This window comes from Podarcis melisellensis, assembly GCF_964234715.1.
Source record: "Podarcis melisellensis genome assembly, chromosome: 9".
Classification (NCBI taxonomy): Eukaryota; Metazoa; Chordata; class Lepidosauria; order Squamata; family Lacertidae; genus Podarcis; species Podarcis melisellensis.
Window position 1 is genome coordinate 13,005,590 of NC_138541.1, and position 22,966 is coordinate 13,028,555.

At 45.2% G+C, this 22,966-nt stretch overlaps 1 protein-coding gene across 11 annotated transcripts in view; it reads right to left on the bottom strand.

Annotated features, from left to right (window-relative positions):
- Nucleotides 1-22,966, bottom strand: part of SEC31A (SEC31 homolog A, COPII coat complex component) — a 52,724-nt gene that overhangs the window by 21,631 nt on the left and 8,127 nt on the right. For 10 of the 11 annotated variants that reach the window (XM_081924788.1, XM_081924796.1, XM_081924795.1 and 7 more), the window contains exons 4-20: nt 22,197-22,395; nt 21,993-22,088; nt 20,867-21,007; nt 19,046-19,188; nt 18,303-18,402; nt 17,923-18,084; nt 17,293-17,445; nt 15,613-15,846; nt 14,860-14,934; nt 14,274-14,324; nt 11,896-11,973; nt 9,316-9,382; nt 9,000-9,178; nt 3,836-3,962; nt 3,033-3,178; nt 2,679-2,852; nt 477-653 (exon numbers count right to left, since the gene is read on the bottom strand). In XM_081924788.1, the coding sequence (XP_081780914.1) occupies nt 477-653; nt 2,679-2,852; nt 3,033-3,178; nt 3,836-3,962; nt 9,000-9,178; nt 9,316-9,382; nt 11,896-11,973; nt 14,274-14,324; nt 14,860-14,934; nt 15,613-15,846; nt 17,293-17,445; nt 17,923-18,084; nt 18,303-18,402; nt 19,046-19,188; nt 20,867-21,007; nt 21,993-22,088; nt 22,197-22,395 (2,302 nt within the window). The remainder of the gene's footprint in view (nt 1-476; nt 654-2,678; nt 2,853-3,032; nt 3,179-3,835; nt 3,963-8,999; nt 9,179-9,315; nt 9,383-11,895; nt 11,974-14,273; nt 14,325-14,859; nt 14,935-15,612; nt 15,847-17,292; nt 17,446-17,922; nt 18,085-18,302; nt 18,403-19,045; nt 19,189-20,866; nt 21,008-21,992; nt 22,089-22,196; nt 22,396-22,966) is intronic. The other variant, XM_081924792.1, reaches the window with a different exon arrangement.

Genomic DNA, 22,966 nt, shown 5'->3' on the forward strand with positions numbered 1-22,966 from the left:
TAATATATCAGAAGGCTAATAAGCCATAAGCCTTGGTGCAAAATATCCAGCTTATTTCAAGTTGAAAGAGTAGTGGCAACACACGCCCCAAATTCATTATCTGCACAGGGAATTAAAGCAACACAAAGGGTGGTGGAGGGCGGGGAGAAGAGAAAGCAGGAGAAAATATCTCAAGCAGGATTTAAAGCTACAACACTCAGCATTTAAAAGAGCATTTCACATCAGCAAAAGCTTGTGTGGCATCAAAACGAACACTCAGGCAGGCTGGCTCGCAAGATTTCCATGATCGCTTTTCAGAAAAGCACGTGTACAAACTGCAAAAAGCACACGCAGAAGCTGCTGCTGGAAAGACTTGCAAGAGGCACTGCATACAGACGCTGCGGGCGCTGAATGCTCAGAACATTAGGCGGAACGATGCTGCAGCAAAGCTGGCTGTCCACAGAAGCTGAAGTGTGGCTGTTGAAGGTGTCCGTTACCTGGTGATAGTATTGCGGGGCTGGGACTTGTGGCATCTGCGCCTGGCCAGCCGCAGGTCCGATTCTCCCCCTGGGTGCTGCAGGCTGTCTTTCGTAAGGTACCTTTGGTGCTTCCGGGGCCCGGGAAAGCTCTCCTTGAGCTCTACAAATCCTTTCCCGCAACAAGATGATGTTTGGCTGCAAAGAGGAAAGAAACCACAAGGAATTGCACACATACACCCCACAAGCAAGTGGGATCCAATCAAGAGAACTGGCACATTCGTTATTTGACACAGAAGGTGGCAGGAGAATACAGTGGTGCCTCGCAAGACGAAATTAATCTGTTCCGCGAGTCTCTTCGTCTTGCGGTTTTTTCATCTTGCGAAGCACGGCTATTAACGGCTTAGCGGCTATTAATGGCTTAGCGGCTTTAAGAAAAAGGAAACAAACTCGCAAGAAGTTTTGTCTTGCAAAGCAAGCCCATAGGGAAATTCGTCTTGCGGAACGACTCAAAAAACGGAAAACTCTTTCGTCTTGCGAGGTACCACTGTAGAGTCATGAGAAGGCACGAGGAATTGAGTTACTACAGCCGCAGAATAATTTTTCGCCTATGCTGAAGCAGGGACCCAAGGAGACACACAAATATATCTAATCTTTGCGAGATGAGGGGTGTTCCGCAACTTGCAGGTAGGCAGGAGATGTTGGGGAGCTTCAACACAGCTCTTCTTCATAGCTCCTGCTCCAAAGCCAGAAGAACTGAACCAACAAGGAATTTCCACTCAGTCATTCCTCTCCTGGCCTAACCGGGCCCTTCAATGTTCAGCCACTCATTTATCCATTCTCCATCACCATCATTATATTTCTTACGCACCCTTCTTCACCATGTGGCCCCAGGGTGGGTTACACTTATTTAAAAATACAACATTGAAAACAGATGGCAATCAAGACAATAGGGCAGATCCCAATGTATATACAAATCTCTCTTAAGTGTCAAATGCCAGGGTAAAGAGGTGCGTCTTCAGAATCAGCGTGTGGTGTAACGGTTAGAGCAGGCATCCCTGAACTCGGCCCTCCAGATGTTTTGGGACTACAATTCCCATCATCCCTGACCACTGGTCCTGTTGGCTAGGGATGATGGGAGTTGTAGTCCCAAAAAACATCTGGAGGGCCGAGTTTGGGGGTCCCTGGGTTAGAGTGTTGGACTGAGACCTATGGGACCAGGGTTCCAATCCCAATTCAGCCATGACACTCACTGGGTGACCTCAGGCCAGACGCACACTGACCCATCTCGCAGGGTTGCTGTGTAGGTAAAACAGGAAGGCGAACCATGTATGCCTCCTTAAGCTCATTGGAGGAAAGGCAGGATATAGATGAAAAAAATTAAGAATCAGACGGAAACTACAACACTTTGGAGGTCCCAGGTCGCAAGGTGGTTAGATTGGTCTCAACTAGGGCCAGGGCCTTTTCAGTACTGGCCCCAACTTGGTGGAACGCTCTGTCACAAGAGGCTAGGGCCCTGCGGGACTTGACATCTTTCCGCAAGGCCTGCAAGAGAGAGCTGTTCCTCCTGGCCTTTGGTTTGGACTCAGTCTGACCCTTATGTTTTCCCTCCCCTTACGGTTTTGATCCATGGGCTACTTTTAAAATGAGGCTGCATTTTAAATTGCATTTTAACCTGTATTTTAAATTGGGTTTCCCCCCTCTATTATGTTTTTATTGTAATTTTACTGGTGTTAGATGCCCTGAACCTGGCTCTGGTCGGGGAATAAATGAAATTTATTATTCTTATTATTACATAATGAAGGTGCTAAATGAACCTCTGAGAGGAGGGAATTCCACAGCTTGGGGGCTGCCACAGAGAGCACCTTCTCCCAGAAGACCCTCAAACTTCTGAGGGCAGTGGAACTACCAAGAATTCACCCCCTCCAGAAAGTAGACGTTCAGATATTTGGGGTGCAAGTAGTTTAGGGCTTTAACCTAATGTGAGCATCTTGAATCGGACCTGGAAACGAACTGGAAACCAACGCAGCTGTTTAAAAACAGGGTTACCTAGATGGTAAGTGAAAGCCCAGCTGCATTTTGGACCAGCTGAAGTTCCTCAGTTGCCTTCAAGGTCTGGGGCTGATGTGTTGCTGCACTCCACAATATCTGAAGGGCGTTAGGTTAGCAAAGGCCAATCTAGCGTTAAGGCAAGGGAGGGAAACAAAAGCTGAGCCCGTTTACCTGGTTGGTGTTCTCGGGAAGGAAAGCTAAAGCTGCGGCGGTGCTGCCCTGCGAAGCCAGGAGGTTGGCATACTGGCTCATCTTGTCGGCCAAGAGTGCCCCGACTGTGCTGGCGTCGGCCACTTGCGTCTGCTGCACAGCCTTGCGCAGGATAACTACTTTCTCAATGAGGTCCTACGGGGAGAAAGAAAAAGGAAATAGTTAAGCGGGAAGCTGGCCAGTTTGGATTGAAGAGTTTCTATCTGCATGTGGGTCCCCTTTTTTTTACCGGTAGAATTCCATATAAAGTTTAAAGGTGTCGTGTTATCTCACAGGGGACCAGACCCAAAAAGGAACTAGTTAACGAAGAGCTACCTGAAGGGAAAGCGGAGTGCTTCCATCTTGAGCTTTAGTCCAGCAGGCAACCAGCTTTTCTACATTTCCAGCACAAATGTAACATAGGCAAGCCTGAGTCTGCAAATGGCTGTCACCTTCGCTTTCAAGTCTAGAGCCCAACAAATCTAGGAATTAGAAGCAAAAGAGTGCATATTTGAATCCATGCAATTAAAACCTGCACTGTTAAAAATGCACCAATGTCTAGTTCAGTTGTCGTATTCCAAATGACCAGAATGTGCCAAGGGCTCATGTGTTCCCTCTTCCATTTGCTGGCTATCTCTAGCCACCATTTGTTACGACATTCAAATCTGGCAAAGTTATGGTTAGTGCTAATCTCAGCTGCCCATTCTAAACATCATGAAAAACCTATGATTATAAGAACCAGGAAATGGAGGCTACTAAAGCCATGCTGTCATTTGATCCATTCCAGCTGGTGGTTACAAGAACTTTGTAAGAATTAGTGCTCGAGTTCGCTTCCCTGTCTCATCCCTCCAAATCCCTTTTTCCTTTTGTGCTGTGCCTTTTAAGAATGTAAGCCTGCAAGTTGGATCAGTCTTTTCATTGATATTGTAGGAGCCATGACAGAAACCTTTTTCAGATGAATGGTAAGATAAAAATGCTTTAAATAATAATAATAATAATCCTGTGTGCTTAATTGCTTACTAAATGAGATGTGTTCATATATTTTATTTCAGTGAAGGAAAATGCAGGCTATAAAGAAGATACGTTGTATTTTAATTAAAGAGTAACCCAACACCTTCATCTGTGTCTAGTTTCCTCACCACAGAGAGCAGCAAATTCATCTGGCCTTGCGTAAGTCAACACGGCAGCTAAAGCTTCCCTCCAGTTTTGCAGGTCGCAAGACTGGACAATCTCCTTCCAGTTCTTGGTCACAACTGCAGTGATGAGCTGAGAAGAAAAGGCAGAGAACAAATAAGTGTATTAAGACTGCCCTGTTCTAATGCTGTGCATTTATCGATTGAGCATCCTAGCCAAGAAAGTAAAGCGGTTCTGCAAAAGCTTGCTTTAAAAACAGGATCGAAAGACATCCACACTGTTCCCTGGTTACTACTACGCTACAGTAATCTTGTGTCATGGTTTTGTACAAGTGAAATCTGTAGTTGCCTAATCTACACATGCGGCAGGATGTGGTGGTAAAATAGAAAATATTACTTCATACTGCAGGTTGCGGGGGTGGGAATCACATTTCTGGAATGTCTCTCCTATTTTTTAAAAAGCCTTGCAAGTAGAAAACTAGCACATAAAGGAGAAAGGTCTTAGTCCAGCCATTTCAGTTGTGCTAGTTTCTCCCTGCCTACAGGGAATTGTGTTTGTTTTGATTCACATATAGGAACATTAAAATGTGATTATCCCAACTTGGGGTGTAAGATCATGCACTCCAAATTCCTCCCTACCCAATAACTACATCCTCCCTAACCACTTCTTTCTCTACAGCATTTTGAAGGTTTCCTCTTTCTGAGGCCTAGTTCTCACAAACAGATACCTGGAATGTACCACCACAGAATGCTTGACTGAATGTTTCTTCCACACAGAAAAATAGATTATCAGGTAAGGGAAGTCATAGACTAGTCAGATGACTCATCTACAACCCTCTGCCTGATAATCACATCTAACCAGCGTTCTAGGTGCTGTTTTGCGACAAGGAATTGCATTAGCTTGAGCAGTTTCTGCGCTCTGGGTACAGTACTGCGCCAAAGATTTCAGATTAAAACTGCAGAGTGGAAGGAAAGGAATAGTGTCAGGGAACTGCCATCGGAGCCAGAGGCGGAGGGAAGGCTCCCGAGGGATGCCGGAGAGGGTCCCAGTAGGGAGAGAGGCAGCCCACCTGCTGGGGAAGGAAATCAGCGTAGCACCAGTGGGGAAGGGGGGCAGAAGGGGGAATCGGCGAGGGGGCTCCAGGACTCCTCGCTGGAGACCAGCGGGGAGAGCATGGGTCCTCCGCTGCCCACACCCTCCCTGCGCAGAAGGCTTCCACGCAGGGAGAGTAGGAGAAGACTTGGCGTCAAAGAACTTCTTTGCTGGAAGAAGTTCAAGAAACGCCCACTGACGGATTCTGCCAGCGACTGAGACAGCCACGGGTGAAAGGCTGTCCAGACAGAAAGGGTTCACCCAGGTAGCCCAGCCAGGTGTGGCGACGATTTACGCATGAGCAACCCCTAGAACCATTACAAAGACCTTTTCCTGCCTCCCCACTTCCAGCTAATCTCTGAATACTGGAGAATATTAGGAGTTTGTGCAGGGGAAGAATGGATTGCTCTTTTTTGCAGTCTTCAGATGAGGACTAGACCATGCGAAAAATGAATGTAATATTTTAGCTGAAGTTCATTCATTTTCAGCCTTATATTCTTGCTGTTAAAAAAGCGTGCTTAGACATTCCGCTCTTGTGCCCATAACCAAGGTTTAAGGTGCCATTTGGCTCCTAGCCTTCCTGTCTCAGTAACACTGCATCCAGCGCTTGAGAAATAAATAAATAAAAATGTTCTCCCCCACTTCCTGCCTGCGGTTCACGGATCTTAATCTCCCTACAGCTCTACTCCCTTACTACATCCTCACTTACAATTTAACATTATCTCTTCCTTCTGCTCCCAACACGGTGAAGGTGCAATGAGTGCAGGACATTGGTGTGTGTGCACTGCACTTCCTCCTCCTGTGTTGCTTCACCGCATCCACAAACATTTAAGCCCCCAGGATTTTATAGCATAGACCATGGGTCGGCAAACTGAAGCCCGGGGGCTGGATCTGGCCCAATTGCCTTCTGGATCCAGCCCGCAGAAGGATCGGGAATTGCCACTTGGAGATTCTGATCGTTCAGGCTGCGCCATTCCCCTCCCTCACACACACCGTGGCGGCACCTCCTCCCTCCCTCCTCCTGGCTTCTCCCTGCCCTGACTAGAAGAGGAAAGCGGCTGGGCTTTGTTGAGCCGCGGTTGGCTGAGCGCCATTTTAAGCAGCCCCTCTCGGGAGCCAGCCCTATCGCGCCGCTCATTGTCCCTCCACTGCTGCGGCCACCAGCCCCTGCCGCTCGCACAGGTAAGCAGCCACTGGGGCTCATCTGGTGCTGTGCAGAAGGGAGGGGAGTTGGTGGGGGGAATTCCCCCCCCAATATAGTCCGGCCCCCCACAAGGTCTGAGGGACAGTGGACTGGCCCCCTGCGGAAAGTTTGCTGACCCCTGGCGTAGACATCAGACACATCCTAAACAAGACCCCAACAACAGAGGCATTTGACAGGTTGGAAGATGGCACATCTAACATTGTGGGGGGGTGAGAGGAAGAACTAGATCTATGAAATAACAAGAGTATGATAAGAAGTAGGGAGAATACCAGAAGTGCAGTATACCTTTGTGGCTTACAGGTAACTTTGCACCTGTTAATCTCTGCCTAGTCGGCACAGTCAAATGTTTTATTCATCAACCTATCTGGTTCCAGAAACCAAGGGGTGTAGAAAGACTGCCACAATTACCTGCACCATTTGTCTTATCACTGGAAATTTCAGGATCTTGGTAATCTAATTCAGGAACTTGATTGCCTAAAGCTGTGCCTAAATTGCTTATCATCGTCTCCCGGAAGACTGATTTATTTTTTGAGCTACAGCCAAAGAAGCCTGGCTATAACTCCCTTGTTTGTGGGGACCAACAAGGGAGACTTCAATCATGAGGAGGCGTGAACAGCTGTCAAGTGGGACAGATTGATAGGACACTTGAGAAAGTAAACAAGGCGATTGAAAAAAGAAGCTGGTATAGGAGGGGAGCTTGGCTCCATCTGAAAAAAACAAAAGCAGGTGTTTGGGGAAATCTCACTTTGCACAGTCGCAAGAAAGACTGGCCTCAAGGTCCATTTTTAAAACTCACAGCCCACCCCTGGGTCTGGCAGATCCACAAGCCTCTGCTACTGCAGAAGTGGATGGAGATTTAAGCCCTGGGCCACTAAAAACGGAGCAAAAGAGTTTCTGCTAAGAGCTCTTGGCTACTGCTGCTGCCCTCTCAAAAACGTCCACAGCATAGGACAAACAACAGAAGTGTGGGCACACACACACCCCACATTCTTGCCAGAACATCAGCATGGGCAGTGCATGTTTTATCTCTGTTTTAATAAAAAGTACAGCGAGAATGGGATGAGGCTGGTGCTGTGGGTTAAATCACAGAGCCTAGGACTTGCCAATCAGAAGGTCAGCAGTTCGAATCCCCGCGATGGGGTGAGCTCCCGTTGCTCGGTCCCAGCTCCTGCCAACCTAGAAGTTCGAAAGCACAAAGTGCACGTAGATAAATAGGTACCGCTCCAGCGGGAAGGTAAACGGCATTTCCGTGTGCTGCTCTGGTTTCGCCAGAAACGGCTTAGTCATGCTGGCCACATGACCCGGAAAAACTGTCTGTGGACAAACGCCGGCTCCCTCGGCCAGTAAAGCGAGATGAGCGCTGCAACCCCAGAGTCGTCTGCGACTGGACCTAATGGTCAGGGGTCCCTTTACCTTTACAGCGAGAATTGGGCCAACATGGAAAAGTCTGAAATCATCTTTCTGTGTGCCCCAGGGGATTTTCTTGGCTGACTGCACCATTAGCTTGCTGGTCACTAATGCCCACAGAATACTTTAACCCAGCAGCAGTCAATCTCATCAGCAAGGGTGCCACAAGTCAAGTGTTAAGTGCTTATACAGCCTTTTCATCACAGAACTAAATGGAATGTTTTCCATTATTTTTTAAGGCCCTGCCTCATTTGCTGCTCCAGTTGCCTGACAGCCTTAAGGAAAATGAAGGACAAGGCGAAGAAGGGAATGAGCTCTGCTGGCAACGGAGAATGTCAAGTACAAACCATCAGAGGCCTATGGCAGAAATCGGGCCATTAGAAAAGAACGACTCCTGCTAAACTCAGGAAAGTAACCCGTGAACATATGAACACAAATCCCCAGATATCTCTGCTCTGGCTGATGGCCAGAAAACTGAAGGAGGACACCGGGGATCAAAGCAAGAGAGAAAAATTGTTCTCACAAAATGCAAAACAGATGGGATATAGAAACACAAAGACTGCCAAAGTTGAGGCTGAACATTCCTTGGAACCAATTGAAAAGCATCACAACAGTCAAATCTACGGGACAGGCAGGAGATGGGAGGGGGGGTTGTTGGTTGAGAGTGGCTTACCAAGGAGTAACACCACCTCGGAAGAAAAGGGGGGGGGCGGTGTTCTCTTTTTCATCCAGCGATCAAGTCAATAAATATAAGAAGCGCACTTTGTTTGTAGATGATGTACTATGATGACTGCCACAAAACAGGTGTGCATCCCCCCTGTGTGCAAGAAATGTCTCTTGCATCATTTCCTGTTTGTATAAGCCCTTGTTCTTCTTTGGCTTTTTAAAGAACTGCTGCCTGCTTAATCAAGGACACTTCTTAAAGGACTATCAGAAGTTTTGCCGTTGATTAATGCAATCAATTAAATGCCGCAGCTCTAGATTGAATCAGGCAATTCTATATGTTAGCGGTATCTGAGGATTTTCATTTATGACGTAGAACCTCCATTATCTAATATTGGGCTGGTACCCATGCAAGGCTGATCCATCAACCATTGTTAAAGAAACTGGAAGCAAGAGGAAGGATTTTATGCCTCCTCCCTACCATGAGCCCCTTGTCTCCTGACTTAATTACAATTAAAGGTTATACTGAAATCAATATTAATTGTGTTTAAGGGGAATGGCCACGGAGGGGACCTGCCGCCCAACATTCCACTTGCAATCAGCCCTGTTATATAAGCAACGGCTTCATATTCACTACTGATTCTTCCCCACAAATTGCTCTCACGTTACTATGCATCTATTATACCTGTTTACTTGATGCATGGATTATCTGATCCTTCCAGAAGCCTGCCTGGTCTTCTGAATAAAGGATGAGGTTGTGAGCCCATAATTTACCCACGTTTCCAACTTAAAAGCCTGCGTACCCTGGTAATTTTGCCTCGTGTCTTTGCAAAGTACTTCTCCTGGGTTCTGGACAGCAGCTCCTGGCCACCGGCTATAGCTAGTATAATGGCATCAGCCATGCGATTGTCGTGGAGGCAGAGGTCAACGGCGCTTTCAAAGTTCCCCGTCAGCAAAGCCTGAGTGATCAAGCCGTCTATATCTGCAACAAGGGAAACAAAGAAACTCACTTATCACCATCATCACAGCAGCCTAACAATGAACTGAGGAAGGTTCATGTTTAGCCAAGTTTTAAAAAACCTGGAACTTCTGTACAAAATGTGGGCATTTTTTCCTTACCTCCAGTGACGGAAATGTTAAATGTTTCATCTGCAGATGGCGGAGTGGCAGTCTCATCTTTTCTACTCTAATAGGCAGAAACGAATATGGTTTTAGTGTGGATTTGATAATGCATTTATATTAATCCATTACTGAGAAAACAAGATATACTGATATGCTTTCATACCATCATTTTCCTAAAAGGCTGCTAACTTATTAAAGAAGAGCATTATTATGGCTGCACATATATCACAAAGTGTTGTGTCGGCAAAATTTGTTTTATCCTGTCGCAACCTGATGGGTGTGGGGGAAGAATCCCAGCCTGGTGACAAAAATGTGCATATTTAGGACTGCAACCCTATGCACCCTTTATTGGGAGTAAGATCCACTGAACTCAATGGGTCTTACTTTCGAGTCAATAGGCACAGGATTGGGGCACTACGTCATTCAGACGAAATGCCCAAATAACAAACCACTGTGGTTGAGAGAGCTATCGAGCTGTCCATTTCTAATGCAATTGGCAAAATGCCCGGTGACTTCGAAAGGGAGGCCTCTTAAAGCACAGCATGTACAACTGAGTAATACAATTTGTATATTCCTTGGCAGATACAAGTAATTGACTATATGGAGATGGCAGAAATGACTGTCAGAATCCGAGACCAGGGTGAAGACTTGGTGGAAAAGGACTGGAAGAAATTTAAAGACTACCTGCAGACACATTGTAAAATCCATGAATGTTAAAATGATGTGAGATATAAAATAATATGGCATTAGTGAACAAGTGATGATTATGCAATAAGGAATGTAATAGGGATGAAAATAGGGAAATGAGACTTACTTAAATATTTTAATAGATAATGAGACTTGAAAGAGGATAGGGATTTGCTGAATCTGATGGTAATCAGGAATAAAAGGAAGGGAGGTGTGAGGAAGCCAAGAAACAGGGTTAAGAAACTCAGAACCTTAAAGGGGAAAATGCTTATTCTTTCTTTTTTATGTATTCTTTATATATTTTTTAGCTTTATGCTTTGTATTGTTTTATTTCTTATATGTTTTTATGTATCTCTTTAAAAACTTTAATAAATATCTTATAAAAAAAAACCAATTTGTATATTCCAGCTTTATTAAGTGCATCAGAACACTCCAAAGCCCGGAGGTCAAAATGGAAAGGAAGTCTGTATTTGCTTTGTGGGGGTGGGTAGAAACCTTGTAGAGGGGAAGATGCTAATCTGAGTAAAATCTTTCAGTGTATTTAATGTAGCCTATACATTCCTGGTTATGCTAATGGCAGACGAAGTGAAACCCAAACCTATTGCTCTTCTACTCTGTTCACCATTAGCAGGGAAAGCCCATGTAATATGCATGGGCCTTGTATATCCAAAGCCACTGGCCTCCTTCCCAAGACTCAACAGCTTTGGAAATTTATGCTTCTTCCCCAGGCACCTCCATCCTCCCCGCAAGCAATGGGGAGTTAAGAAGTGGGGGTCCTAAAAAAAGGTTTCCAGGCATTACTGCCCCCTGGCGCATGTCACTTCTCAATGCCCATCAAAAGAAAGTTAAGAAGCTGCACAGTGGTACCTCGGGTTAAGTACTTAGTTCGTTCCAGAGGTCCGTTCTTAACCTGAAACTGTTCTTAACCTGAAGCACCACTTTAGCTAATGGGGCCTCCTGCTGCCGCCGCGCCGCTGAAGCACGATTTCTGTTCTCATCCTGAAGCAAAGTTCTTAACCCGAGGTACTATTTCTGGGTTAGTGGAGTCTGTAACCTGAAGTATATGTAACCTGAAGCGTATGTAACCCAAGGTACCACTGTACTGTGCAACAGGGGGAAGAACAAGTGCCTAGCATTCACAGGAAAAACACACAACCTGGGTTAATGGTTGCATTTACTCAAGCTGCAAATTTTGACTCTTTCTTTCCTCCCTTTGTGCAAGAGACTCTGGGTAATTTTTAGTGCAGAAAATGCACAGCCTTGCACTCACATCCTTCTACAGCAGTGGGTCCCCCACTCACATCCTTCTACAGCAGTGGGTCCCCGGATGTTGTTGGACTACAACTCCCATCATTCCTGAGCTCTGGCCTTGCTAGCTAGGGGTGATGGGAGTTGTAGTTCAACAACATTTGGGGACCCACAGGTTGAGAAAGGCTGTTCTACAGGGATGGTGGACCTTTTTCAGCCTATGGTACCAACCTCTTTCTGGGGGGCAGAGGCAAGAGTGCGCACAGAAAATGCTGGGCACGACCAGAGGCAAAATTAATGTAAGTTTTAGACGTGTATACTGGTTTCTACCCAGAGACATCTCTTGTCCACTTCTATCCTCCACTCTAATGGAAGCAAGAGGTGTTATCAGAGTTCAGGGACAAATTCCAGTATGGGAAAAACACTCAAGGAGGGTGTGACTGGGGAAGGGGTATAGTTTAGAGGGAGTTCCAACAAGGTCTAGAGGGTCACATTCAGCCCTATGGGGCCTGAGACTCCCCATCCCTGCCCCACTCAGTCTCCTGTCTATGAGTGTACGGGATATGAATATTTCAGAGCAAACAGAATAGTTAGGAGTCAGTGACCAAGCACCCAATGTTTAGTACAGAAGAGAATGAATACCTCTCCCAAGAGCTGATCCTGAGCAGCCGCACCTTCTTCGCCATCACTCTGCACTGGCTGGTCAGATTCCTCTACATTCTTTCCCACGGAAGAGGAAAGGATGTTTTCAAAGGTTTTAGGCAGAGAGAAAGACACCAAAGCAGTTAGAGCCAGCACCAAACAGTTCCCATTGTTAGTATAAACCTATGCACCCAATTAAAGACAAAAAGGCGACTTTTTTCTCGGCTTTCCTTTCCAAATCATCTCACACCCTGTGAAGAAACATTTGTCAAAACATACCACTATATTGTATTTATTTCTGCATTTATATCCCATCTTTTCTCCAAGGACCTCTAAAGCAGGGGGGAAGGTTCTTCCCTTCTCCATTTTATTTTCACAACAGCCCTGCGTGGTAAGCTGGGCTGCAAGTAGTGACTGTCCCAAGGTGAGTTTTGTGGCTGAATCCTGGTCTCCTGTTGCAGCACTCTAACCACTAGACCACACTGACTTTCAGATAGGAGGGTATTTTCAACCCACACACAGACAAAGGAATGGGTGGAAGGCAAACTCACAGAAGCGACAGTCAGGGATAAAAAAATACTCAAGATAAGGAGGGTAGCTTAGTGGCAGAATGCATGTTATTTCCTTACAGGAAACCCTGCACTATGAACCAGAAAGTTCAGCAGAAACTGCATGACCATTAGTAAGATACTATCCCTTGTTATCTGGAGAGAGAAACAATTTGCAGGCTTGCTTGAGGATGCCTGCCATCACAGAAAACATCAACTGTGCTGACACTTTCCCTCAATGTCGAAAGTGTCAATGTCATGAAAACTGTGATCAGAACAAAACTATGTGGGTCTGCCTAAGATCCTAGACGCTGACTCTTAGTTCTTGAGACAGGCTGGAATTGTGTTTCCTTAACCCAACATTATTCCACCTGACTGTTAAGATCGTCAGCAGAGGCCCTGCTCCACATCCCTTACTGTCTGAAGTTCGGTGGGTGCATATGCAATGCAGGGCCTTCTCAGTGGTGGCCCCTTGGCAGGTCCAAAACTTCCCTGCTCCTCCCTCTTGGTGTTGATGGCTTGTAAAGACCATCTCATTTCCATGGGCTTTTTGCAACTGATTTTCTTCGCCTGTATTGGTTTGTGAGCGCTTCCTCCTATTAAGGTTTTACAAGCCTTTATTGCTCACTTTCCCTTATTTATCTTGCAGCGTTTTAGCTACATTTAGTTTTCAAAATAACTTTCTAATGAGTTGCCCCAGGTGCCTTTAGGCACGAGAGAGACACAGAGAGATGAATAAATAACGTACAGCTGCAGGAATGAGGTGCTACAGATGCTTTAAAGGGGAGGCAAATTAGAACACTGAACTGGAAGGGGAGAGTGGACTAGAGAGGGGAAAGAGAGAAGGAGGAAAGCGATGCAGGAAAACAGAGGACTGGGATTAAGATTGAGGAGCAAATGGACTCAAAGGAAAAGAAACACCAGGAAGTAATTAGTAAGCAAAGCTCTTAGCGAAAGAACACACAGCTCCCTATTGAGCCTATGTTTGGGTCATGTGGAGGTGCTGTAGCAACGAAACATTTAGAGAAAGATTTTCAAGGGTTTGAGGCTGTTATAAATGCTGGGAAAGCTGGTTATATTAGGCACTATGTATAGACCCTTGGCTTGCCCAAGTCTAAAGTAATTTCCTTACTCTGATCCACTGCCTGCTTCTAACCCTGCTGGAGAAAGTAGTTCTTGAATTTACAAAGCTTCGCTATTCCCCCTGCCTTTCCTCAGTAGAACAAAACTGCTGCGGTCCTGCAGTTCCTGTTCCTCTCAAGCCAGGATTTCGGAGAGATCTATGGCCTTCATTCTTCAAAGGTTTCCAGCAACCTTTTAAACATTATAGATTCAGAACTCAGGGGGAAAAGCACTGGCTCTGTGGAGACAATGTGCAATAACTCTTTCCAGAGAAAGTGGGGAAGGTTAGCGAGATGTATTATTACACTGTCAAGACGCCCAACAACAACATAAAATGCTGCCGCAGAGGCCACATCAGAATTGTAAAGAACATTAATGGAGAGAAGGAGGAAGGGAGGCAAACCATAAAGACTGGGGTCAAGGTGGATTTATCTCCTGTGAACTGGGTTAATTGGAGTAATGAAAAAAGCAAATAACTCCTGCACAGTCTTTTTAAAAAAGGCTGAAGTTTTATTCTGCGATTAATATGAACCTTTACTGCCCAAAGTGCAACTTGTAAAATGCAGGTTAACGTGACGGCAAGCTTGGCTTATTCATGCCTCTTTGAGCAAATACTAGGCTGCCAAAGAAAGGACATTGCAGGAAAAGTGAGTTAAGTTCCAAACTCCACCCCATTTGCATAATAAAACCTTGCATTTGTTTCCTTACCTCATCTGGTTCTCTACCATGAAGACTCTCTTTATGGAGAGCTAAAGAAATCTGAAGGGAAGAGAAAAGAATTGTGAATTATCTTGGGGGGAACCCTTGAAACCCTCAATGCTCCCAACTGACAACTCTTTTTTTCTGCAACACTTTCCTCTGCTTATTGAAGGACCTATTCTATCACATGTCAATCTAGTATTTTAAAAAGCTGTTTCGAAGATTGGCACACATATTTTTAAAGGCTATTTCTATTTAGTGTGTTAATCTGGCCTTTACTTGTCAAGAGAAAGCAAATGATATGAATGAGCAGGGTATTGAGGTACATTCGAGACTCAACCACCTCTGTATAATGAAAACCTTTTAGTTCATTTCTATTTAATTTTTTAAAAAACAATACCCTACATTAAAAACCCCAAGGCTGTTTACAACACATAAATATCAACACAATAAACGAATTCCATTAAAAGCCAATGAGGTGCCAGCCATTCAGTTCTATACACAGAATTATTGATGAGTGACCATGCCAACAGCTTCATTAAAAAAACATTGTGCCTGGGGTGGTGTACAAATATTATTATTTAGTAGCATTTACCTTTTTCCGTAGGTCATCTTTCCTGAAGCCCAGGAGTTCCAAGCATTTGCCACGTGAATCCTCTTCGAAATGCACCTTTTAAAATAAATGTCAGGAAAAAGGAAGCGTTGTAGAAAACAGAGGTTCGTTTTTATTCCCTTTCCCACAATGTCTACCATCCTGCACCTCCCATTCTGTACAATTAACAGTTGCAAAGCAAACCTATGAATTTGCAGCAAGATGCTAACGAAACCCTGATGCCCCTTATATCTCTGCAAGGAGGAAGGACTGCAATGAAACATTAAGCAGAGCGGTACAAAGAATTGTGTGTTTTAAGGGCAGTCCATGCTAAAAAGCAGGGAGAGCCAAAGTTGTGCCTTCCAGATGTGGGTGGACTACAACTCCCATCATCTCTCACCATTGACGATGTTGCCAAGCAAGAACATGGCAGAAGAACAGCCCTGCCAGATCAGGCCAAAGGCCAGCATCTGGTCTAGCATCCTGTTCTCACAGTGGCCAACCAGAAGCCCAGAAGTAGGACCTGAGTGCACTCTACTGTACTTGAGATCCCCAGCAGCTGGTCTTCAGAGGCATAGTGCCTGTGACAGTAGGTGGAACATGGCGATTTTGGCTTGTAGCCACTGATAGCCTTATCGTGCACAAATTTGTCTAGTCCTCTTTTAAAGACATCCAAGCTTGTGGTCATTACTAGCAAAGCACTGGGTTTTTAAGGTGACAGGGAGCTAATGCGCTGTCCAAAAAATCTAAGATTACCTTTAAGAAAGACCACACGTTCCTCTCAAAGTCATTCTTGGCAGCATCGATTTTCTTCTGGCAATAGTTGACAAACGCTTCTGCCTGCACAGCCTCCTGCAGCTGATCGGAGCGGCTCAGGAATTCCTTCTCGGTGACAACTTGGCTGACGTAGATGTGATAGTGATGCTGAGGATGCTCTGCTCCTTGCTGCTGGGGCTTGCTGTTCTCAAAGGTAACTAGCTTTCCGCCAAACTGGAATCCAAGGGCAGCGCAGATACAGTTTAGGCAAGAGTTTCAAATCCATTACCATCAAGATCCATGCTTCCGTTTTAATATGCACGCTCAAAAAAAAAGAACGTTCTGAAGATCTGAGGTTTGCTTTAAAGCAGACGTTTGACAGGGGTGGGTGAGTTGCAAACTAGCGTTGCAGGGTAGATTTGTGAAGATGCTGTGCCAGGGACGGAGAGCCACTTTTGGCTCAAGGGAAAGAAGCCAGGGGCCACATGCCCTGTGGTAGACTGAGCCAAAGGTAATAATAATAATAATAATAATAATAATAATAATAATAATAATAATAATAATATATTATTATTTATACCCCGCCCATCTGGCTTGTCTTCCCCAGCCACTCTGGGCGGCTTCCAAAAAAATATTAAAATACCGTAATACATCAAACATTAAAAGCTTCCCTAAACAGGGCTGCCTTCAGATGTCTTCTAAAAGTCTGGTAGTTGTTGTTCTCTTTGGCATCTGGTGGTAGGGCGTTCCACAGGGCAGGTGCCACTACCGAGAAGTCCCTCTGCCTGGTTCCCTGTAACTTGGCTTCTCGCAGTGAGGGAACTGCCAGATGGCCCTCGTAGGCAGAGCAACAGGTACAAGTTTTACCTGGTTTCTCCATGTACCTTTCCTTGTCCTCAATCCAGACAAGAGACATGACCAAAATTCAAGGACACATTCTAGCTAGGCAAAAACACTCGAGGAGGATGGAAAGCAGGATTGGTGAAAGGTGTGTCCTGGGAAGAATTTGGAGGAGCAGGTGGAGAAGCCTGGAGGATCATATTTGGGCCCTGGACCTGAGGTTCCCCACTCCTTATTTATTGCTGAAATGGGCAGAGTTTGCATAGGAAAAAGTGCACACACCTATAAGGGGCTCCTGGTCTCTTAACTAGGGGAGGGAAAGCAGAGGACTGTCCATTGGAGCCATGTCACAATTTTTAGTACATAGCTTAAAAACACACACACACGAACTCTCCACCATGAGAAAGTATAGGAATTAAGTGACATATTTTGGGGCTTAGTCAATCAATATATTTACCCCATTCTCTTAACAGATGTAGAACTAATAATAAAAGAAGTAACAACACCTCACCAGTTATAGAAGGTGTGACCTTTTTCTGAACCAAGAGACAGATGAAAGCAGATGATCTACCTATAATTGTTTGTCCCTAGCAAGTCTACCACACTCTGTCAGCTGAAGATCTAATTTCATGGCAGTATTTTGAACAGGGCTTAACACCACAGACATATTATACCGAGTGCCGGTTGTGTGATTACTTCATCACAAGGGGAATGTGATATACCGCATATCCTCGATTTTAAAATTCACAAAGGAGCAGAACAACACATTCATAGAACAGACAACTCAGCAGAAGAGTTAAACAGCCCACCCCATTAGAGTGCAATTAGGATTCCACTTACTGAAAAAGATGCACCGACAGGTCGGCGAATCCACTTGGGTGGCTTCTTCAAGGGCAGGATCCTGCTCTGTGGAGTGGTCTGCTGTGGGAGCTGCAATGGAGGAAGTGTCTGCCCTGTTCCAAATGGATCAAGATTACCAAAGGAGGACGAGAGCTTTCGAAAAGGAGAGAGAAAGAGAAAGACAGGTGGGTCTAAAACTCATTCGCATTATCACCACCAGTTATCAATTCTTGGGTTTGCTTTTTGGAGTTTAATTTGTTTGCATATTCAAGGGGTGGATTAGAAGCCCATCTGAGCTGCAGAGTCAACAGTTCCTGTCAATATCTCAACTGTCCATACAAAAAAGAACATCATTGTTCTGTTTGGCAAGCAGGATGCACAGCTTCACAGCAAACCACACCACCATTTTATAATAAAAACCTTCTAAAAAGTTAGCTCCAAGGTGCCACCAAATGATTTTCTCTCTCTCTCTTTAACCCTACAATTAGGACTCCTCTCAGGATAACAGTCACTGCCTGTGTATACAACGGTAACCTTTGACAGTCAAAGCAATTTTTAAAAAGTATTTCATCATGCATTGCAAACACCTGTCTTCCGTCAATTTGATATGCAGTGTTTTGTTTTAAATACCTTGTCCGCTTGCTTCTGTCGCAGGCTGTCAGTGCTCCCCCCCATGATGGAGTAAACGCTGATCCTCCCATCAAAAGAAGCAGCAGAGAGAAGAGCAGGGTTCCTGGGACACCACTGGACGTCAAAGCACCACTGGGTGCTGGTCGGAAGCTCATACAACACCTGTATCCAAAACCAAACATATCACAATAACAATGGCGGAGACCTAAACGGCTTAAGAAGGACCACCCAGCCACACCCAGAAAGCTAGTTTGGAGACAAAAGCTAATCCTGCCTCTTTCTGCTACTCCGAGTGCAAAGTCTGCACACTCTTTTTGCAATACCCAAACAAGAAATGTCTCTCCATTTCAAAAGCTTGCAAGCAAGTATTCAATCAGTACCTCTCCTGTGTTGGGATTGGAGCAAAGAATTTTAGCATCCTTTCCACAGCTCAGCAACAGTTCAGGATCCGCCATACTCCAAGCTATTGTCAAAATGCCTCTGTGGAAAAAGATGCAAGCAATCAAGCCTTTGTAAAAGTTGAAAACAAACTTCTGAAATACCTGCAGTATTTTTGTTTGTTTGTTTTTTAAGAAAATATTTAAATACGTTTATTGTACATCGGAATCTATAAACATACAATACAGTACATATATCAAACAATACAAAACATACATATCTAAAAAACATATATTACCTATATACGTACCCAGCATGAACACACCCACCATGAATTGACTTCCAACCATTCTCATTGTGCTAGTTTACATTTATTTAATCTGCACACATTTCATTTTGGATGTTCGATTCTTCCAAATATTTTCCAAGCTAAGTTCATTATATTCTCTTTATTTCTAGATTTATTCACTGTCTGTCAGGAGATCTACCTTCTCCACTTAGATTTTACGATATTCTTTAAAGATAGCCCATTCCTCATTAACTTTTTGTAAGGTGTTTCCTCTTACTCTCCGTGTTGATTTAGCAATGTGTAAGTATTCAATTGTTTTTGCTAAGCAGTCTGTTTTTGTGGGGACATAGCAAAATCCACATAGCAAACTGCTGCTAGCAGTGAAGGAGGATGTCATTAGCATTTTCAACGTCTGTCAACCACGCAGCCAGCCAGATCTGCGAGAGACCAAAATACCTTGCATGGCTTTCTAGAACACGAAGTGGAGAAGATGCAAATCGGAGGTCCCACATCTGGATTACAGGCAGCCTGTCGTCTTCCGAAGCCAGAACCATTTGTGTAGCGACATCAGGATGCCAGGCCAGCCCTGAGCAGTGCATCTGAAATTGTACAACCAGTGCTCTCAGTAGCAACATCAAGCAGGCTTAAAAGAAACCAGACCGCTGCCTTCTATCCAAGACCTCCTTTGCACAGCTCTCTGCCAGTGCTGCTACCTCTGCCTCTGCGCTGGGCTGGGCACATGTAAAAGCTTTTGCCCAGGTGGTTGGTCACTCCCAAACCAGATGCAGACATACCATACAAGCCCGCTCATGTCCCTGTATTAGCACAGGATGCATTGCAACATTTTGCAGTGGGTCCTACTTCCCTTTCCCCTAGTTATGCAAGTACAGTGGTGCCCCGCAAGACGAACGCCTCGCAAGACGGAAAACCCGCTAGACGAAAGGGTTTTCCGTTTTGGAGGTGCTTCGCAAAACGAATTTCCTATGGGCTTGCTTCGCAAGACGAAAATGTATTGCGAGTTCCTGCGGGGTTTTTTTCCTCCCCCCCCCCTTTTTCCCAAGCCGCTAAGCCGCTTATCAGCTGATCCGCTAAGCCGCTTATCAGCTGATCCGCTAAGCCGCTTATCAGCTGATCCACTAAGCCGCTTAACAGATGATCCGCTAAGCCGCTTATCAGCTGATCCGCTAAGCCCGCTAAGCTGCTAATGGGCTTGCTTCGCGAGACGAAAAAACGCAAGATGAAGAGACTCGCGGAATGGATTCTTTTCGTCTTGCGAGGCACCACTGTGCAGCCAATCGCCCATTTAGTCCAGCATCCTGGACTGGGGCCAAGTAGATCCCTGACCTGCAAGCAGGGCCTGTGACTCATCCATACTGTATTTATGAATGGGCCAGCTCACAACCTGAACAGGCCAAAGATGGAGAGAACAGGCATGCATACCCCCTCTCCATGCATGTAACAAAACACAGAAAATTCATACCCCCTGCCACATGTGAATAGGCCCAATTTACAGGATTTATCCCTGTACAAAAGGTGGGGGAACAGAAAGATTGTGCAATGCTCACAACAAGTAGAGCGCTTCATTAACTTTTAACATTTTCAATCTTTTTGGGCTGACCTTCAGGGTTACTGCTCCCAAGGGGAACATACAATGATAAAACCATTTCCATGTTGTTACTCTATGTCAGGTGAGAGGAATCTTTTTTGCAGCTCATTATTTTCTGAGCAAGATGGGAAGGGTGAAGGGGGAAAGACATGCCAGTGGTGGGAGGTTCCAGAGGCAGAAGTGGGTGGGGGCAAGGAATCTGAAATTTAACAGGGCACTAAGCTAGTTTTGATACACTCTATCCTCCATTCCAGCGGTTCTCAACCTGTGGGTCCCCAGATGTTGTTGGACTACAACTCCCATCACCCCTAGCTAGCGAGGCAAGCTCAGGAATGATGGGAATTGTAGTCCAACAACATCTGAGGACCCACAGGTTGAGAACCAGTGCAAGAGTCACTGTAGGGGCTCCAGGACAAATTCAATCAAGGCAGAAACACTCACAAGAAGCAGAGCCTGCGGTGGGGCAGCAGCTGTGGCCTGGAGAAACCACCAAGGGCCAGGTGGAGAGGCTTGGGGGCCACATGTAGCCTCTGGGCCCAAGGCTCCCTACACTTCCTCTACGAATATGGGGAAGGAAGGCAGATGCCCACACCTCAGAAGGAAATTTTCAACCAGCCTTAACAAATACTCAACCGGCGTGAGTGCCTACAACAAACTGGCTGAATAGTTACCCGGTTACTGTGGTCGCTGACTTTGATGATAGGTTCATTCTTCCTGAGATCCCACACTGTAGCACGGCCACTAGGGCTTGCAGAAGCCAAGATATGCTGGACTTGCCTGTTCCAAGCAATGCAGCTTATGTCTTCAGGAGGCTGTTGGAAACAGAACCCATCATCAGTTTCTCATTCTACGTCACTAAAATATGCAATGTCTGGCAGACCTTTCTTATTATTAAGCTCTTCAAAAACTTGGCAGACCTCCACTGAAAATGACAATAAAAACTGTTTCCCAACCTTGGGTCTCCAGCTGTTTTGGGACTACAACTCCCATCATCCCTAGCTAGCAAGACCAGTGGTCAGGGATGATGGTAGGTGTAGTCCCAAACAGTTGGAGAGCCAAGGCTGGGAAACACTAGTTTAACCTATTATCCTTAGTTTTCACTTTAAATGAGTTGTACCCAAGGCTCAATTCACGTTTACACACACATCAATCAATAAAAATTTTAGCCTATAATTTACTCAATAAAGCAGCCAGCTACCCTAACTTTCATGGTTAATCTGTTCATCTCTACAATGTCCAAGCACTTTTCAGAAGGATGTATCATCATACAATTACAGTGGTACCTCAGGTTACATACGCTTCAGGTTACATACACTTCAGGTTACAGACTCCACTAACCCAGAAATATTACCTCGGGTTAAGAACTTTGCTTCAGGGTGAGAACAGAAATCGTGCGGCAGCAGTGGGAGGCCCCATTAGCTAAAGTGGCGCTTCAGGTTAAGAACAGTTTCAGGTTAAGAACAGACCTCTGGAACGAATTAAGTACTTAGCCCGAGGTACCACTGTACAGATTTCTCAAAAAGCTTTACAGGATTCTAAGATGTTTCCTTCCACCAAAAGGATCTTAAGTAGGGAAGGAGAACTTGTAAATACCCAAATGTAACTGGACATCCAACCTACATCACTTGACCATTGGCCCCACTAGCAGGGGCTGATGGGAGTTTGAGTTTGAGGATGCCTGGGGGACCACAGACTCCCCATCCCCAACCATAAACAGACTGTAAGATGACAATCACCTCATTCTCTCACCAACCAATCAAATGCTTTTAAGAGCTGGGCAAAATATGTGTCTTGTACCTGAGTCTTGGCTCCTGGAGTCATAGGCGTTGCAAAATTGTTCAAGTCCCATATGTAGATCTCAGACTCATTTGCACCAGAGGCAACTAGGTTTGTCTATAAAACAGAGAACACACACTCAGGTCCATGCAATAAGGACTGAATATCATCTCAAGTGCTGCTATATTAGGCACCATGATTAATGTGCAGAAAGAAAGATCTAACCTGGAAGAGGTTGACATCCAGAGCTCTAACAGGCCCCGTGTGCTTGTCTTTCTGCGCAATCACAACTTCCTCTTCACCTGCCAATATTTTAGCTGGGTCATACAAAATGATGTTTCCGTTTTCGCCGCCGGCAATGAGTACCCCCGAAAGATCCCCATCAGATGCCATTCTGTGAGGACCCCATATCAGTTTGTGATACCTGCAAAAAGATGTAAGAACGTGAGAAGAGGTCTGCTAGTTCAGGGCAAAGACCCCTCTAGCCCAGCACTTTGTATTCAGTGCAAAGTAATTCAATACAACGGTCTTAAGTAACCAAGCCAGACACCTCCAATGACAATGCAAGCAGCCGAAAGAAGCACAGTGTTTTTGCTGTTTTGACATTAAATCGGCCATGAAAGATTCATGGAGTCTGTTCAAAATCGACAGGAGGAGGAGCATAGTCTTTTGCATCGATGGACACCACCCAAGCCACTTTGTCCTGAGAAGCAGCCATTATTAGCTCGCCACAAGTGCTGCTCAAGCAGTAAACAGGTAGAATTATTTCCATTAGCTGAATGTACACTCAGGACAATTGTAGTTCTAGGAGAAGGAAATGCAATAGCAGCAAGGAAGGAATTCAGGGCCACCTTTACAAATAAAGGCCACCATTCAGGGCTTTTCTGCAGGGCCAGGAGCCTTGGCACATCATAGGAACATAGGATCTACAGCCCAGGCATAAGGAAATTTTCCCTCCAGGTCTTGCAGGACTATAACCAAAGGGGGTTTGAATC